General features: G+C 45.2%; 1 protein-coding gene across 2 annotated transcripts; it reads left to right on the top strand.

Moving 5' to 3' along the window:
- On the top strand, positions 1-17,635 carry TICRR (TOPBP1 interacting checkpoint and replication regulator). Of its 2 annotated transcripts, none has more exons than XM_035336177.1 (22): positions 1-846; positions 2,548-2,833; positions 3,376-3,617; positions 3,864-4,107; positions 4,560-4,692; positions 5,459-5,601; positions 6,325-6,531; positions 7,033-7,181; positions 7,658-7,752; positions 8,108-8,201; positions 8,373-8,452; positions 8,748-8,990; positions 9,578-9,674; positions 9,838-9,907; positions 10,614-10,754; positions 11,233-11,323; positions 11,824-11,885; positions 12,707-12,859; positions 13,548-13,705; positions 13,899-16,173; positions 16,759-16,872; positions 17,208-17,635. In XM_035336177.1, exons 1-22 carry the CDS (start codon positions 187-189, stop codon positions 17,324-17,326), a joined length of 5,856 nt encoding a protein of 1,951 aa, XP_035192068.1. In that variant the 5' UTR covers positions 1-186; the 3' UTR covers positions 17,327-17,635. The 2 variants fall into 2 exon arrangements, with proteins under 2 accessions (XP_035192068.1, XP_035192067.1); XM_035336176.1 differs by having other exon boundaries at positions 2-846; positions 12,704-12,859.
- The last annotated feature ends 610 nt before the right edge of the window (positions 17,636-18,245 follow it).

The raw sequence follows: 18,245 nt of genomic DNA, 5'->3' as shown, positions 1-18,245 counted from the left end.
CGCATGCTCACCTATCCGCAGCGAGCCAATGAGAGACGCGGATTCAGGGAGGCGGGCTGGCGCAGCGGCCAATGAGGAAGCGCGAAGCTGAGGCGCGAGCAGACGAGCGCGTAATGGCGGTGGGGCTGTGAGGGGGCGAGGGGCTGCCGGGCCGTGAGGGGCCGAGGCGCCGCCGCCGCCGCCGCCATGTCGCTGCCGTGCTCGCCCAGCGCCGTGTTCCTGCTGGACACCGCCAGTCCGTGCCGGCGGGCGCAGCTGCGGCGGGGCGCCCTGCGCCTCCTCAACCACCTGTGCTGCCGCTTCGGGCCGCCCCGCCTGCGCTGGGCCTTCCGCTTCTTCGACTCGCTGGGCGGCCGCGGAGGGGCCTCGCGGGGCGGCGGCTTTAGGCAGCCGGGGCCCGGCGCCTGGGCGCGCTTCGAGGAGGAGCTGGCCGAGCGCATGGGGGCCGCCGGCAGCGGCCTGCCCGGCCCCGCGCCCCGCGCCGCCCTCACGCACGGCGGGCTGAAGGAGACGCTGCTGGGCTTCCAGTGGGAACGACCCGAGATCGCCTCCCCCACCAAGCCCCTCCGCGGCAGCCGCAGATCGGTTCCCGGGCCGGCGAGGGGAGAAGCCCCCGAGAGCTGGGTGGCCCCCGAGGGCTTCGCCAACGCCGTGTTCCTCTTCTCACCTTGTCCCCACTCCGGCCGGGAGCTGCGGCAGTTCGTGTCTGGCAGTGCTGCCGCTGCCCCGCTCGAGCCGCCCACGGTCCAGGAGGTGGCGGAGAAGCTCCTGCCCAGGGGCGTCCAGGAGCTGCTGGCGGACCAGAAGGTCACGCTGTACTGGGTGGACACCGCTGAGTGGTCGCAGGTAGGGAGCGGGGAAAAGCTCTGGTGGGGCCTCTCTGCACTGAGCTTCCATGTGGGAATGGAGAGGATCCGTGCTGTGTGGTGAGCTTTGGGTGGGAAGGAGGTCTGCGGCTACTGCCAGGTAGTCTTGGTCATTAAGACACTGACAGCTGGAATCACAGAATATCCCGAGTTGGAAGGGACCCGTAAGGATCAATGAGGCCAACTCCTGGCACCATACAGGTCTACCCAAAGTCTTAGACTGTGACTAAATGCACAGCCCAAATGCTTCTTAAACTCCAATAGCAAGGGTTGCCCCATGCCAGGTGCAGGACCCAGCACTTGCACTTGTTAAATTTCATGTGGCTGGTGATCTCCCAGCTCTCCAACCTGTCCAGATCTCTCTGCAAGGCCTTTCCACCCTCAGCGGAGTCCACAACTCCTCCAAGTTCAGTGTTGTCAACAAACTTGCTCAAGACACCTTCTAGCCCTACATCCAAATCATTTATGAAAACATTGAAGAGGACTGGCCCTAAAATGGAGCCTTGAGGGACCCCACTAGTGACCATCTGCCAACCTGATGTGGCCCCGTTTACCACAGCCCTTTGAGCCCTGCCCGTCAGCCAATTGCTCACCCACTGGATGATGTTTTTGCTTAGCTCTATGCCGGACATTTTGTCCAGTAGGATCCTATGGGAAACTGTGTCAAAAGCTTTGCTGAAGTCTAAAAAGATCACATCAGCTGGTTTCCCTTGATCAACTAGATGGGTGATCTTATCATAAAAGGAAATCAAATTTGTTAGACAGGACCTGCCCCTCGTGAACCCACATTGGCTGGGACCAATGACTGCATTGTCCCCCAGGTGCACTTCGGTAACTTCAAGGATCATCTCCATAATTTTACCAGGCACTGTTGTGAGACTGACAGGACTGTAATTGCCAGGGTCTTCTTTCTTCCCCTTCTTGAAAACTGGCACAACGTTTGCCAGCTTCCAGTCTACTGGGACCTTTCCAGATTCCCAAGATTGTTGAAAAATAATTGAGAGGGGTCCCACGGTGACATCTGCCAGCTCTCTGAGCACCCTGGGATGAATCCCATCCGGACCCATGGACTTGTGTGGATCCAGGTAGAGCAGCAAATCCCACACACGTTCAGGGTTGGTTGGGAGTTTGTCATTCCCACTGTCACGGTCCTCCAGCTCAGGGCACCCAAAGGGTCCTGAAGCCCATCATCAGCATTGGAGATGGAGGCAAAGAAGGCATTAAGCGTCTCTGCTTTGCCTCTGTCCTTGTAATGGGAGCTCTCCTGGAAGCTGTCCTTGTAATGGAAGCTGTAATGGAAGTTCTCCTTTTGACTGAGATGTGTCAGTGATTTAGTAACTGCAGTGTTTATTGATGGGCTGTCTTGTCCTTGGAGTGAGTTAGGTAGTTTTAGCTGTTCTGGATTGCAAATGAGCAGTGTGATAGTTCAGGTGTCCAGATACTGAGCTCTAAAACACATTCTTGAAAGTATTGGCTACCTCTTAGTTCCTTTGGAGTAGTCTGTTCTCTGCTAGATGCCCCTGGAAGTTGGTAGAGCCCATGAACACACTTGGGAAGAACTGAGATGCTCTGTGTATGCTTGTTACACCACTTTTTCTAGAAATGTGCAGTCTTTGTTGTTTGGGTAGAGATTGTCTCCATGCTAATGGTAACTCGAGACCCTTCTGTGACTTCATTTCAGGTGATCGAATCCCCGGATCATGTTGGATACTGGACGATGTCGGAACTGCTCCACCAGATAGGAGGCACCATTTTGCCGTCTGAAACCTTAGTGCAGTGTTTGAGCCACCACAGGGCGCACCTTGGTCACGGCTTTCTTGGAGACCCAAGTTCCCCGGTGCCGCAGACTGTGCCATGGACGTCGCTTCTGCCGCTGGACTCAACCTTGACCTGCTTGTTTTCGAAGCCCTCCGTATTTCAAGCAGCATTCCCCAAGCAAGAAGGGACGTTGTTTCTCAGCGTGCCTGGTAATTTTCTTTAAAGGCATAATAACAAGGCTGTCAGCCAGGGTTCTTGATGAGTTTCCCTTGTGTACGACATGGGTGGGAGTAGCTTTAGATGTTTAGGGGTCTGTGTTTCTTATTATCACGTGTTTTTTAAATTTCCAAGTGCTCTTGTTCCTCTGACATGAGAGTGACTGGCCTGTATTCCTGTTCTGGTCTCTTCTTTTCCATGCTTTCCAGAAGTTTGGATGCATGAGGAGCTCTTTGCTGGTCCAGTACTGTATAGGTGTACAGCCTTCTACATGCTTTAGCCCAGTTTCTTCAATCTGGCTAAACTGAGAAGATGCATAAAAAGGCCCTTCAAAAGGAAACAGCTTTAAAGCAGCATGCAGTGTGCATTTTCTTTCTTTAGTAGTTCCTTCATAAGAGCCTGGGGAGATCTTACTGAAGAGCTGTTCCCTGTTTAATCTTGATATTTGTTTTTCTTTTGTTGAAGTTGTGTCCATCCAGATAAAAGAATCTTTTACACAGTGTAGGGCTTTTGTTTTTATTTTATCCTTGTGCAGGAGGAAAGAAGCAGGAAAACTGTGCTGTGATTCTGGAGCCCCTAGCCATGAGTCAACAGCGACTGCGTTGTCCGGTCGATATCTTCCTGAAAGGCAGCTTGACGGGTTGGAACTGGATGTGGGCTGGCAGCTTTCTCACAGAGAGCTGGATACTGCACATTTCCGAGGCTGACTGCGCAGAACATAACCGGTTACTGTTTCAGCAGCTGCTGAGGAGTCTAGTGGCTGAAGAACTGCACATGGTAAATCGTTCTCTTTGCCCTAAGCTAGTATCTGTTGTGAAACAAGTTGTGGCAAAAAGGGTGACAGTGTCATGTAGTAAAAACAATAACATTGGTATTTGTTATGCTGCAGATTGCTCATTTTGGAGTTAAATTCGGAGCATTTTTTAGATCATGCGTGTCTACAACCAGTTTGTAAAATGTTCATGCTCATTAAGTCTTTGTATATTTCCAGAAAATGTAAGCGTGTATTATTTTTTAATGCAGGTTGCTGAAGTGTCTCTATCTAAGACGTGGTGCCCCTGCACTGCGGTTCTGTCCCCGCTTTCTGAGAGCGCCGCAGTTCTCACTCTCCTGCGTACTGAGCAGACCGCAGAAGTTGAGCAGCGCAACCTTGAAGGAGCTGTGGTGGAGGACTCCTCCCAAGATCCTGCTCTGCATCTCCCAGACATTGTGCATAGCGTGTTGAGTAAAATTGACATGTCAGCCGAGGATTCTCTAGCTAGCACAGGTAGGAATTAGGAAATGCAAAGTTTGCCGTATTTTGATCCACTCTAGCTTCAGCACCTTCCACTCCAAATCAGATCTAAGGATTTCCTCAGTGAGGAGTCTCATTTTTGTCTTGATTTCTGTGGCTCAGGCCTTTCAGTTTTATTGACAACATTAGTTTCCATTATCTTGTGGATAAAGCACAGCTGCAAATGCTTGGGGACAAGTTTCTAAAAAGTGTCACATGGGCTATCTCTGCAAAACCTTTGCATGTGGCTGCAAGGAAACTACTTTTGGCTCGCCTCTTATGTTACTGTGAATCTTACAGGTCTCCCAGCCTGATGTATGGCTAGTAAATTGCCCTTCCAGGAGCTGAGCTTTGGAAACCTCTGTCTTAGATCCTCTGTGGAGGCTTTAGAGCCTTCTGCCATTTCACTTAGCTTCCGTCTAATATTTTTATTTTTGTCTGGGCAGAAGAAACTCCTGTGCCAGAGTGGGTCCGACGGGAGCTGTCCAATACAGGGAGCTGGCATCCTTCAGTGCTTGAAGCATGGTATCAGTCATCAAATGTTTGTGGAGCAGGCTCAGATCTGATGGAGTCGTTCAGGTACTTTTTATGAAACAAGTTTGAGTAGTAGCCAAGAATTTCTGCTCCCTTTTAAGGGAGCATGGCTATATTGTTGCTCAAAGTGCTAGAATGAAGTGCTCGTCTTAGTAAACTCAGCACAGAAATAAAAGCATTATATGCTTTTGCTTCAATATGCCGTGGTGTGTGAGACAAAGGGGAGTGGGAACAGGATATTTGGGTAGCAGTCAGCCTGCGTTAAGGTCTTGACAGCTTCAGGAGTGAGATAGATGGTTTAAAATGACCAAAGCTATTCGCATCTGCCAGGTGGCAGATTGCCCCTCTTCTGCTTCAGTAAGATTGAATGCAAAGTACTGGTGGTTTTGTTACCACCGTTGGTGTTTACTGAGAACGTATTAATCTGCATTCTTTAAAAGATCCTGCTGAATGAGATGTATAAAATGCATAATGTAGGACAGCCTAGGTAGCACGAAGCTGCTCATGTGTGCTTTTGACATGGATCAGTGGCATTTGTTATGCATCAGGCAACTCCTCCTGTGCTTGTTTCCAGTTTGGTGTGATTCTTTTAAGGTGGTGGATTGGGTGGTTTTATTGCTTCTGAAAGGCTGTTAGGGAGCAGGCTTTAGAAGAGTACCAGTCTGTGTTACTTGCACTGTAGAATTCTGCTTCCCTAAGGCTTGCAGGAAGAAAGGCTCGCACATAGAAGCAGGTTCATATGCAGTAAGAACAAGAGGTATGCCTCCCCCTCTCTTTTTTGATACCTGTGTTGAATTGCTCTTTTATGTAGGCTCCTGCAGGTTCCTTGTGCTAACGAGAAGGATGGTGCAGACCAATCTGAAGTGGAACTCTCAGAAAGTCTGTCTGAGCTGTACCAAAGAAAATTCAATGAAATATCTGCTACAGCTGGACCAGGAAATAACAGAAAAAGACGTATGTATGATTTGAGATTATATGTGCATGTTACCAATTAAAGATGATAGAAGTTTCTCAGCAGGCCTCCTTATTGTATAAACCCTAAAGATCTGTCCTCTCCTGAGTAGTGGCATGCTTTAGATTTTTTTTCCTCTATTTAAAGACAGCATAACTTAAATATTAATACTGTCCTTTAGTACAGCTCAAATGACTCCTAAATTCAAGGCTACACAGTGACTGGTGATTAAAAAGCAGCATGCAGAGCTGTGCAGTTTCACTGGTTGTTGGAACAGGGACCACTACAAGTTCTGCTCAATATTGGAAACCTCTTTATTTTTTTTCCTAATTTGGAGAAATTAAACGCTTATTTTCCGGAAGAGTTTCGTTTTTACATTTTAGCATGCTAACTAATGGTGCATGTTTCCTCTTGATACATCCCTAACTGTGTCAGATACTTCTATTTCTGTGACACAAAACTGCTTCAGGTATATGCTACTTCTGATTCTACTTGTAACTTAGGTGGAGTGAAAATTTTCCATCGCTTCTGACTTGGAGAACTAGCTACCTCCTCTGCTGCCTGTACATTTCATGGAGAAATACAAACCTTTTAGACCCTATTTATTTTCAACTAAAAGTTACTAATCTTGCTTGATAGCAGCACATAACTCTAAATTGTTCTCCCTTGGTGGTGTTCCTGCCCCATTGTTTGGTGGAACTAACTCCCTTTCTGTTGTGTTGCAGGTGGTGTTCCCCGAACTCCAGTCAGGCAGAAGATGAAGACCATGTCCAGATCCCTGCAGATGCTTAATGTTGCAAGACTCAATGTAAAAGCACAGAAGTTTCAACCTGATGGTGTGTCACCAACAGTGAGTGAGAAGGTTCCACAGAAGCTTTCAGTGAAAAGGTTGGATGAAAAACTGGAAGAAAAGGCTCTTAAAGTATCAGTAGGTGTGTACTGACTTACCAGTTCTGATATTTGTAGGAGGTTATGTTGGATTTTTAAGGAAAGGAGAGAGAGGGAGAAAATAATGGAGTACCAGTAGGTAGGGAGCAGATTGTTTGGGTTTCTATATGTTCGTGTTGGCACACATTGGTTATTACTTCTAGTTTTTCACCTTTCTCCCAGTTGGTTTCTGTAAAGGTTTACATCATAATGTTATAACTTCTGGGATTAATTTCCTGCCCCATCTGAAAAGAACTATAAAGAACTGTGGTGTCCTTTGTTGTAGTTCTGTACCAAAAGAAGTAAAGGGAATGTTTGGTAATGTTTGGATCATTTGTTCCGGACCTAGGGCTGCTTCTGTTGTTGTTCTGTGGTCTGCATGTGTCTTTGTTGGAGAAAAGTCTTGTTAATGGCCTCCTATATTCCTTTCTTCGGTTGGAATGGGGTTTTCAACAGTCAGGTGTGGTAAACTGGTATTAAGTTGACTTAAACCGCTTCCCTTGCAGACTTCAAAACTGAGGAGGAACTGCAGGCCCACTTAATTACAAGCTATCAGAAGGCTGTTGCTGAGGAAGTCCTTTCATCTGTGTGTGCCCAGAACATGATCATGGCTGTTAAAAGGTTCTTGAAAGTACAAAATGCCAAAGAGAAAGAGGTAGGTGAGAATATGTAAGCAGGGTTGTTACTAACCTAGGAATTAGAGTTTTTGCTATTTCAGTCTACTTTTTTCCTTCAATTTACCTTAATTTTTTTGTTTGCACTTGGTCAAAACCACTAACTCTTATCTGTGCCGAATCAGTAGTAAAAATCTGTAGGTAATTGTAAGGAATGTCAGAAAATCCATTTCAGTTATCAGTTCACGACATTGGTAAAAGATTGCATCAGATCCTTTTTTTCATTTACATTGACCTCATTTTGAATTTTAATTTTGCTTAAAGACAGTATTTTGAAAAAAAATAAATTCTAACAAACCCTATCTTAAAGTTGCCTTCTGTTTTTGCTTTTCATGATGAATCTTTGCTAAGTCACTGAAATCAAACCAATTCCTTCCTTGAAGGAGAAGAGAAAATCAAGCTGTTCCCAAGATAGTGGCACTAAATTACAAACTTGGTTGTAATTGTGTCTTTACAGGTGGCCTGCATGGAACAAGTTAGAAACCATCTCCTGAAGACAAGCAAAGCGCTCAGACAACAGCATGGCTCAGAGAAAGAAACCAAAGTCAGAGAGTATGAGACACTTTATTTGCTTCAACTTCAGAGATTCTATAGAGATGGTTAGGAATTCTTGATGGTAGCTTTTTTGTGCAAGTGGAAAGGTATTTACATGGGTAAACATTCCAAACAATCCTTGGTCACAGTAAAAACACTTCATTAAATGCAAATATATATTATATGGTAAGTATTGCAGCCAATATCTGAAACAAGACATTTCCCCTGCCACCAACAGGAATTATTAACCAATTGAGGTTGTCAAAAGAAGCCACTTCCCTTACAATACTTACTGTTTTTTGAGTAGTGTTTTGAAGTAAATACCCAGTTTCCTCCAGATAAAGGGGCAGGAAATGACTGCTTGTTTTCTTAGGTGTCAAGTTCAGGTATTCTTGCGCCTTGAGTTGTGTCTTCAGTGCCCTTCACTGCAAAGCAACACTGATGAAATGGAGCAGCTGTTAGAAGAGGTAAGTGGTCTATAGACCAGGTTGTGGTTTTGGATGGCACGAGGGATGTAGACCTGGAACTTGTAGTTTTCCCCCGATTCTACTGTAACATTCTGTATTCCGTGCTAAAAATCTGGTGTTAACGACTATCATGGCTTAATCCATTTTTCACCTGATTTTTTCCTCTTCCAGATGACCGATATGCTGCGCATTTTATGTCTGACTGAAGACCCAGCTTATCTTACAAAGTTTCTAGAGGAAATAGTGGAATTGTAAGTTCTTTGGGGTAACTCAGTTGTTACTGGGGACTGGTTGCTTTTGGTTGCATTCTCTCTGAGTAAACAGAAATCTACAGCTTTGATTTACTGCATTTTTGTAAGTCTAAGAAGTTCAGACCATTCTGCTTTCTACACTTTTAATTAATGGAAGCGTAGCTGATAAGCATGTAAAGTAATGGCAAAAAAGCTTTTTTTAATTGACACCTAAAGATTCAATTTAAACCCGGGGATTGTAATGTAGTTGGTTTTGTAGGGGTTTTTATTTGATGTGGGTTCTCTGATGCACTAGGTATATGAATTCTATACCGAAGACCCTTGGAGATCTTTACTACAGTCTGGGTACACAAATACCTCCGAAGCTGGCATCTGTGCTGCCTTCAGACTTCTTCAGTGATGATTCAGTGACTCTGGATAGCAAATCTCCAGGCCTTCCAGAGTCTTTATCATCTGCCCTAACTCCCAGTGCTGTTTGCCTACGCAGTGAGGGTGATCAGCTGGAGGAACTGCGCACCCGATCTGCCAAAAAGAGAAGGTAATAATCCCAAATGAGAGAGGCAGCTTGTTGCAGCCTGGCCTGTGTCTGTGGAGCTAACTAAACTATAGCTCTATCATTTTGGCTTCTGTTGCTGGATGGCTAGTTGGGGCAAACTCACTTGCTGAGAGCTCTGCAAACCTGATGGAAATATAAAGGGCTCCCAGTTTGCATTTTAACTTCCCATTATTTTATTATGTCAAAGTGTAATCTTCATTTGATTCTGTATGCCTGCTCTATGCTCAAGTAGAGTTTGTGAGCCTCTTCTGAAAGAAGTTCTACTACGCAGTTAGGTGACCCTGCATCACTCATTAAACTGAGATTTACTGGAGCCCTCTGTACTGGGGATTGTGTACGTTTCTGCAGACTGTGAAGTGAGTTTAATACCAACCTCAAAGTTAATTATAGTAGTTATATTGCAACTCATTTTTCAATATTGTAACAAATGATGTACTAACTAATAATTTGCAGTCTGAATTTAGATAAAGGCTTTCTATCTCAAGAGTCAAACCCATGTTTAATTGTCATTAGATTGATAACTACTTTTCTGATCTTATTTTAACTTCATCTTTGTATGACTTCTAAAGGAATAATATATTAGCCAGACACAGGAGCATGACAGAAGCATCACAGAACTTGCGTCAAATTGAGATTCCCAAGACAGCCAAGACTCCCATCAGAAAGGTAAAACTCTCACAGAAGGGTTGTGTGTGGGTTGCTCGTGCAGGGGTGCAGCAACATTGTGAAGTGACACTTGAGTGGGGAAAAAAAATGTTTTGTATTAACTCAGTATACGTATACGTTGTATCAGAACTTCCAATGAGTTTAATTTCTTTGTTTGTTTTAGGAGAGCTCACGTTCTTACCTTGCCACTGAGAAACCCCAACAAATGCCTCTGCAGAAAGAAGCAGTGCAAGGTATATTGACTTCTAACCTTTCCATGGAAAGGTGCGTCTTCAGCACATGCTGTCCCTGTAAATTTCAGTGAGCTCATGAAATCATGCTGAAGCATCCTGGAAATCTGAAGGAAGCCTTGCTGAATTCTGGAAAAAAACTTTGAGGAGAAAAATAGTTGTTTTCTGTGTGCTCACGTACAGAAAATTTGCATCGTGTATCTTGAAAAAAAAACAACAACCAACCTTTCAGTTCTTCCTTGGCTGTTGCAGTTATTTCCATCTGCTCTGAAAAAGAGTGAGGGCAGGGGAGAGCTCTTACACATGGAAACAGGATGTTTCTCCTCAAAAATACATAATACTTTTAAATCTCACATCTGTTCCCTGAACCCACATGTACTTCAGTTGAGACTTTGTAGCTTACTCAGTTACTCCAGCTGGGATGCTGGCTGGCTGGCTGCTTTTTCTGTTATGGCACCTGCTAGCAGCTTATTGCTGGAAAGTATGGATTATACAAATTTAATACAAGTCCAGGATGGATTTAGAGGATGACGTAGTCCAGTAACAACCCTCCCTCCCCGCCCCCCTCATAATCATACATTCCTTTCCCTCAGACAAAACCAACCAACCAAACCACGCCACTTTCAGTGTGTTCTGGCCTCTAAAATACTTCTGACTTGGTACTTTTTCCTTTTAATCTAATCGTTTCTTGCTTTGTCTTGCCTCACAGAGGTTACAAAGGTAAGGAGGAACCTCTTCAACGAAGGGATACGTTCACCATCCAAAAGGTCTGTGAAAAAGATGCCTAGAAGCCAGTCAGTATCTGCTGTGGAAGGCCTAAAATACAAATGCTCTGATGAAGGTGCAAAAGGTAGGTCATAACTTGCACGTGTAGGATAGCTATGGAAGAGCTTCTGTAACTAATTGTGCAGTGTTTTCAATTCAGGAGAAAGCGTTTTGAATCATTGCTGTGGTTGTTTGTATAGAGAACAGGATGGCATTGGAACTGAAACCTGTTTTTTACTGAATTACATACACCTCACCAAGAAATCAAATGTTAAAAATGCTTGGTTACAAAAAGATCTCTGAATTAAGGTTGAAGAATGAAAGTAAGCTTATGTGTGTCACATTAAAGTTAGTGCTATTAATAAATTGAAGGAATAAGATAGAAGTGTAGGCACTGGACTCTTACATACATAACATAATTTGAGTGCTGGGAGGCTGATGCCTGGTTGTTCCATATTGGCAGTCATTCATAAGCTGAAACCCACGTGAAATTCTTTCTCCTAACTGCTTTATAATTGTGTGGTGCTATATCCATTCATTGCTTGAATTTCTTTATTTTTAAGATCATCACAAGTTATTGACCAAGAGAGTTGCAGAAACACCACTACATAAACAGGTCTCTAGGAGACTACTGCACAGGCAGATCAAAGGCCGGTGAGTAAGCTCTTTCTGAGTTTTGTCAGTAAGTGCTGGGTGTTTAACGGCTGAGCACAAGAACCAGGTATCTTCCTTGTGTTCAAAGTGTCACCCTCACCTGAGGTAGTAAAGAGAACAGAGAACCAGTGGAGGCTAAGTTTCGTTGTGTAAGTAGAAGTCCTTTAATTCCTGCAGCAAAGTGCTGTTTAGGTTTAGCTGCTGCTCTGAGAATTTCTGAAGAAGAGGCCTGTGCTGTAAGCTGTGCAATCCAGGCTTAAACTTAGCAATTTCATGTGGAAGCAAATGCTATCTATCCTACAGCTAGAAAGATGCTTATACTCAGTCGTGCCTTAATGGGAGGCAGAGTAATACGTGATACTGGCTGCTCAGGGTAGCCCCAACGCAGTGTATTGTAGAATATAGTACTGCTTTTCAGTTTTCATGGTAAGTTCTCTTTTTGTAAACATGAACAGTATGTGAAGTCTGAATGTGTGTTTTTGTTTTGTTTTGTTTTCAAGGTCTTCTGATCCAGGCTGTGACACTGGTGTTGTAGAAGAGTCTCCAGAAAAGGCCATAATTGGTAAGCCCTACGTTTTTTTGATTAAAGGTATTTTTGCTGTGTTGTGGTCCTTAAGATGAGCGTGCTTCAATTTAGGTAACTCACCAATAAGTGACACAGAAGTATTCTACAATTCTTGGTGGAGCACAGCCTCCTCTGACGGAACTATTTGCAGCTTGCTGCTTTGACTACCCTTTGACTACCCTATGTATTTTCACTTGGAAAAGTTACTATTTACCTTTCTTAAGTGAAGATATTTGAAGAACTTCATGTGTCAACAAGCCCTTGAGCTGCTGTAATTATGGTCAAACCAGCGCACAGTTTTTTTTGAATGTGATGTGTTAGTGCTGGGACCCTAAAACTGCTCTGACTCCTACTGTCACAGACAAGTGTTCTGCAGAGCCAGGTGGCTATGTCATACTGGCTACTGCTGGTTCTCTTCCCCAGGAAGGAAGAAGAAAAGAGCACGGTTGGGCAAGTAGGAAGGTAAAATATAGTAAAAAGAGGAGAGTTGACTAATGTAATCTGGATGTAACTTGGATCAAATATGGATTTTTCTGGTATTCCTTCTCATGCAATTGCTGGAGAGGGAGGAAAGTGGTCATTACTTAGAGGACAGGAGGCTATGATTTGGAAGGAGACTTGTGTGCATTAGTATTCCAAACACCGCAGGAAAGTAGAAGCATTATTTTTGACATACTTGCCTTTGTGTGTGAGATAATGTTAGCTGTGTGGAAGTTTCTTCTTAGTGTGTTCTTTTCCATTGTGATCTCTTCCTGAAGATGTCCCTATTGTTGAGGGAGAAAGAAGGCTCAGTCTCTGATATCATTACCTTTCAGAAGCAGGTTTAAGAAGAAGTCCACGCATCAAACAGCTATCATTGAATAGGACCCACTCCGGTGTTTTCTATTCCGCTATGCAGCCCAGCTCACAGAATTCACAGCGAGTCCACCAAGGACGAGAAGAGGAGAGCTGCACTCAGCAGGACGTAGCAGGTACTGAATGGAACTTGAGCAGGCTGATACTGCTGATGTGAAAAGCTGGCATGGATACCTTTAAGCCTGATTCATTTTGGTTCTCCAGAAGACTGTAAGGAGTTAAGAGCTGTCATTTAATGTCTTCTGTAGAGAAAAACTCATCCCCACTAATTTTTGAACTGAAAATCTCCATCTGTAGGATGGAGAGGCAGCTATTTCTATGATGAATACGCTGCCAACTTCAACTAGTCAGGCCCATCTAACAGAATATCACTGATTGCCATTCTGCATCCCTTAAATGCAGTGAATCCCTGTAAAATTTGGGACAGAAATACTAAAGCTACTTTGTCTCCTGGCAGCATAAGGGCATAAAGCAATGACTGATGGGATCTTCTTTGCTGGCTTTCTCAGTAGGATTATCAGTTAGTCTTAAACAAGAACTTTCTGATGCTATGAGCTGTAAATAAAATAGGAGTCTGAGCTTTCTTTTTCTCTTTTTCTTTTTTCTAGAGCACTCTTTCTATGGATGGATGTTAGTTTTAGTTTGGGAAATAATAATTCTAGTGAATCTTAACATCAGGCTAGGAAAAAAACCGCTATGGCAGGCGGCTTTGTACACTACCTGTCCATACATCTGAAGTGATTGAGACAATTGTTCGTGGCGGGTTACTTGGTGTTAGTTGAATTGTACTATTCCACTTCACAGGCATTAAGCTGCACTCCAAGAGCCCCACAGTCCAGACTCCCAAGAGACTTTTTTTTGGTGCAGTCATTGATACGTGTAGCCCTGCAGAGAAGCATTCATCTGGAAGGAGGAGGACAAGAAAAGATTCTTTAAACTTTGAGGAGCCGATGGCCTGTCAGGTAAAAACACTTGCCCCTCTCTCTTCCTTCAGTCCCCTTACTCTATTTATGTTTAGTGAGACCTGTACGTCTTAAATTTAGTGTTTAAGTCTAATCAAACAGTTGGCTTTAAACCTTGAAGTAAATCTTAAGAAGGATGGATAATAATGCTGGAATAGAACAAGGCTGATTCCTTTTTTTTTTTCCCCTGCAGACTCCTAGAAAAACACCTCATAAATCTACACAGAAGCTACTGAATTCTGCCAGTAAACTACCAAGGAGATCACCTCGCATTCTCTGCAGGACTCCCCAAAAACTGGAGAAGACTCCCAGCAAAAGTCCAGCAGCTAAGCAGAGTGCAGCAAAGTGTTTGGGAAAATACTTTTCTCATCCTGTACAGGGGGGCAAGTCACCATCTGTGTTAATGGAAGGTAAAAAGGTTTGCTTACTGCAAGTCACATCTAAGGATTGCGCTCCACAGCAGAAACTTTCCCCTCCTTACAAAGAGGCTGGCTTACAAATGACGGAACATAACGAGGCATTGAACATTGTGAACTCCTCACTACCTCGGAACAACTCAAATCCACTTGGTTCTTCCCCATCTGCCCTCCAGGAAAATTTTCTTACAGAACTGCGAACTCCAAGGTGTTCCTTGAGATCCCTCTCAAAATTACCCTCTCCAGTTGGTACTCAGAGGCATATCTTTCCAAATGAAATTCAGGTGCAGTCAGAAGCAGGATCTCAAGCAATGGAAAGCACTCCCAGGAAGCTTGAAGGTTCAGGTTCAAAGTTACCCAACAGCCCACTGACTGTAGAAATGTCTGAGCTCACTGTGAAGCTGGAGTCTCCCTTCAGTTCTCCTCTCTGTAGAAATTCTACGAGTGCTGCAGCCATCAGCTCTCCTAGCAAGTCTCTCTGGGAATTTAACGTGCCTAAAAAATCTCTTCTAAAATCTCCAGGTATCGCTGGTTCTTTGCCAAAGTCCCCACTTAACACCTCCAAGCAAGGTGAATGTGAGCCAAATTCTGGAGGAGAGGACCTCACACGTGCACATGAAACACCTTCCAGAAATAAGGGCAATCATCATGATAATGGTGATAACTCTTGTGTAGAAAGCCTCCGGCTCTGTGAGTCCCAAATTCCTGAAAATACTCCTGTATCAGAGAAAAATAAACCAATGGATGTAATGGCTCAAAACTCTTCTCCAGGAAAGGACCCAGAAAACATGGAAGGGCATTCCTCTCCAAAGCTGCCTGCTCGAGAACGTACCCTGAGTGCTGAGATGGAGTGTGAGCAGGTGGTTAAGGAGGGTAACTGCAGCGCGAGCACCTGCGAGTCCTTCCTAAGCAGTTCTCAAACAAGCAGCGATGAGTTGGAACCAAGAAGCCTACTGAGAGAAGAATATACGAGGACAAAGGCTCCATCTCTTAGGAGGCACTCCAGATGTGCCCTGAATGCTTCACCTCCTCCACCAAAGTCTGCTCCTGCCTACTCCTTACGCTACACCGCAGACAGGAGGCAGCGGGAGGCTGCAGCACGGATGGGAAACCCTGAGCTTCCAGCCAAGTTCTCCGCTCCTAAAAGCCATTGCAAAGTGCCTTCTGCCAGCCCCCCGACTTACGAAGTTGAACTTGAAATGCAAGCTTCAGGCTTACCCAAACTTCGCATTAAGAAAATCAGCTCTTGCTCAGCGCTGGAAGTTCAACCTGAAGCAAACGCCAGCAAACCCAAGGGAGGAGAAAGCCCCTTCGGTGATCTTGCGATGACCTCGTGTAGCAGACACCCAGGGAAACTAGCAGCTGCCTGTGTCTCACCCTCCTGCTTCCGCTCTTTCCACAGTACGCCTGGGAAAGGTGGGGGACAGACCTACATATGCCAGTCGTACACCCCAACAAGCTGCGCTTCGAACGCCACCTCCCCGTCTCCCCTGGAAGCAGAAGTTCCCCAGACGCCTTCTCCGAAGCTGAAGGGGAAGAGCACCCCTGATGCTATCAAGGACTGGCCTCGGAGGAAGAGAGCAGCAGGCAGCACTGCTAACGGTAGCTGCGGTCGAAGTGAGAAAAATGCGGATGAAATAAGGATGTCAGCAGGCAGAGAAGGAGAAGTGAAGGTCTTGGAGCACTGCAGTAGCAAAGTAATAAGTATGCTCGGAGAGTTTGAACTGGAAGGGATTTGCAGGCTACAGGATCAGGCATCTCCTACTGATTCTGAACCCAGAGCTGAAGAGAGCTCTGTCGTGGGAACTTTTGGCTTAAAATCTCGGAAGCGGACCTTTACATCTCTATCTCCAGAGAAGGAGGAGAACCATGAGGCTAAGAGAACTTGCAGTGACAAGCACAGCTCGGATCTCTGCGTCTTTTCCCCAGATGAGGGCAACAGAAGCAGATCCAGGATGGACTCGGTGCTTTCTGAGAAGCCCAGAGTGTGTTCACTCGTAACTCCTGTGCAGCAGAGTTGCATGGGGGATGATGATGTCTTCCTTTTATCAGGTAATTAAGTGGCACTCTTGAAATTCAGAGGTGGCTAGAAGGTAGAGAAAAGGCACAACTATTTTCTGTCTGAGGGAGCCTGAGATAGAGAGGGAGAGTGGGTTGCAAGTGACAAGGAAGCTAATTAGTGTAGAGGCAGATCAGATGTGAGGAATTCAGCTACTGGCATTGTTTGTGAGCATTTCATCAGTGGAGTAATAATGATGCGAGAGATAATAGATACGAAAGAGCAGGAGGCTGGAAAAATTAAAAGGAAAAATTAAGAATTGCATCCAATTGCTCCCTGTAGAGGCACATAGTGAAAAAAGGTTCTGTAAGGTAACTGCAGGATGGAATACAAACCATGACTTGAGGAAAGTGACAGCACTTATGCTGCAGTGCGTGTTGAAATTGGACCAGGCAACGACTTCAGAAAATGAAATGCATGAAGATGCAACTGCAGACGTGCTTGGTGCCAGAAACCCCGTTTTAGATAAATTCAAAATACTACTTTATGCTGATGGAAGCTTCAAGGTAGAATAAGGGCTGAGACTTAAAGGCACTGTCAAGTTGTCAGTTTGCTGCAGCGTGTCACTGCTTCTCCAGGCACAACTCCACCAGTGAAGAGCGTGCTCTCCGCTAGCAGCCTTCTGGCACTGACTCAGTCTCCGCTGCTGTGTAAGGGACAGACACCGCCGTCTCGGACGAAGCGTGCTCGAGGTAACCACTTGTGCTGCAAGGGAAGGCTGGGCTTGAGCAGGCTGACTAGTGTGCTCTGCTTGCCTGCAGTTAAATGAGAGCAAAAGCATGCTGGGCTTGGGCTTGGTGCAGAAAGCCTGTATGTGTATTGGTCACTTCTGTGTCCAGTGTCTGTCTCTCGCTGCCTAGAAATCTGGCATGAACTGGGAAGTTTGGAAGGTGGGGTGGTAGCAGCGAAGAAGAGAGTAGCAGATCAGGAAGTTCAGTGTACTGCTCCTGTTGATACTGGGCTTCTTGGAGTCACCAGGAAGTATTTTTTTGGCAAATTGTGGCTTTAATTTCTTCATCTCTTGTAGAAAGAGAATCGGATGGCTTTGAAGTTATTTCCAACCAGGAGCTGTCTCCATTCCACAGCGTGGCTTCCAGGAAGCGGCCCCTCAGCAGGACTTACTCACGGAAAAGGCTGCTCAGCTGAATTTGGAGCCAGAACAGCATGGGAAATATGTTATCTGAGCTGTACCATGGGGATTTTAACAAGGAACTTTTAATTGGTGCTGTCCTGGAGCTGTCTGTATTGGTGGGAGATGGGATGGAAGGATACGGCAGTGGAAATAAGGACTGCTGTAAAGGTTTTAACCTCAATTATGGCAGCTCTCCGTCCTTTCTGACACTTCTCCCACATAGTAGCTGAGGTGTGCAGTGAAGGTTCAGTCCTGCTCAGTGAAGAGGGAGAATTGTCCACCTTTGACAGCTTTCTTGTAAAAATAAACGTGAATTTTCACTATGTCACTTGGTCAGAAGTCTGTCTATACCCCATGTTGTGGGCAAGAGGCTGTGACTACATGAAGGAGGAGAATGTCTAGAAACCAACCTGTGTGCTCCTGCTTCTTATCTTGTCCTCATTCTGTGTCCCTCTGCTAGCTGCAGCCAGTGTGCCACAAACAGGGACACTTTGACAGGTGAAACCTGGAATGGAATAACTGGAGCTGAGATCAGAAGGTGACTGGTACTTGCTGGCTTTTAACTCGGTTTATGTTATATCTCAAAATTTGAAATGGTAGGTGTGGGGTAGTGGGGGGCTTGCCTCTGGAGTCAGGCGTCTCCCTATTATTAAAGCAGGTACCTGGGCCCTCATTTCTGCCTCCGCCAGGGGCAGAACACATGTATCCCTCTTACATGTGAAAGGGGTCAGTGCCAAGTTCCAGGACTGTATTTAACCTCCCTTACTTTTAGGGCTGTATTTCCAGTGTAAATGTAAGGAACACTGCTTTATTTAACGCTGCTTTATTTAAAGCTGTTTATAGGCAGGAAGGGAAAATGATATTGAACCAGGGCTGCTTTTATCCTGGATGCTTCAGACAATTACGCTGCTGTCTGGAGCTGCTTTTCCTACT

The sequence above is a fragment of the Oxyura jamaicensis genome, chromosome 10, assembly GCF_011077185.1.
Source record: "Oxyura jamaicensis isolate SHBP4307 breed ruddy duck chromosome 10, BPBGC_Ojam_1.0, whole genome shotgun sequence".
NCBI classification, from domain to species: Eukaryota; Metazoa; Chordata; class Aves; order Anseriformes; family Anatidae; genus Oxyura; species Oxyura jamaicensis.
The sequence above is the reverse complement of the archived record's forward strand: the minus strand, read 5'-3'. Positions and strand labels throughout refer to the sequence as shown.

Bases quoted from the DNA above. Each gene is read 5' to 3' on its own strand.
- TICRR (XM_035336176.1), top strand. From the start codon at position 187: ATGTCGCTGCCGTGCTCGCCCAGCGCCGTGTTCCTGCTGGACACCGCC. The intron at 9,908-10,613 runs GTATATTGACTT...CTTGCCTCACAG, and splicing joins GCAGAAAGAAGCAGTGCAAG to AGGTTACAAAGGTAAGGAGG. The intron at 16,873-17,207 runs GTAACCACTTGT...CATCTCTTGTAG, and splicing joins TCGGACGAAGCGTGCTCGAG to AAAGAGAATCGGATGGCTTT.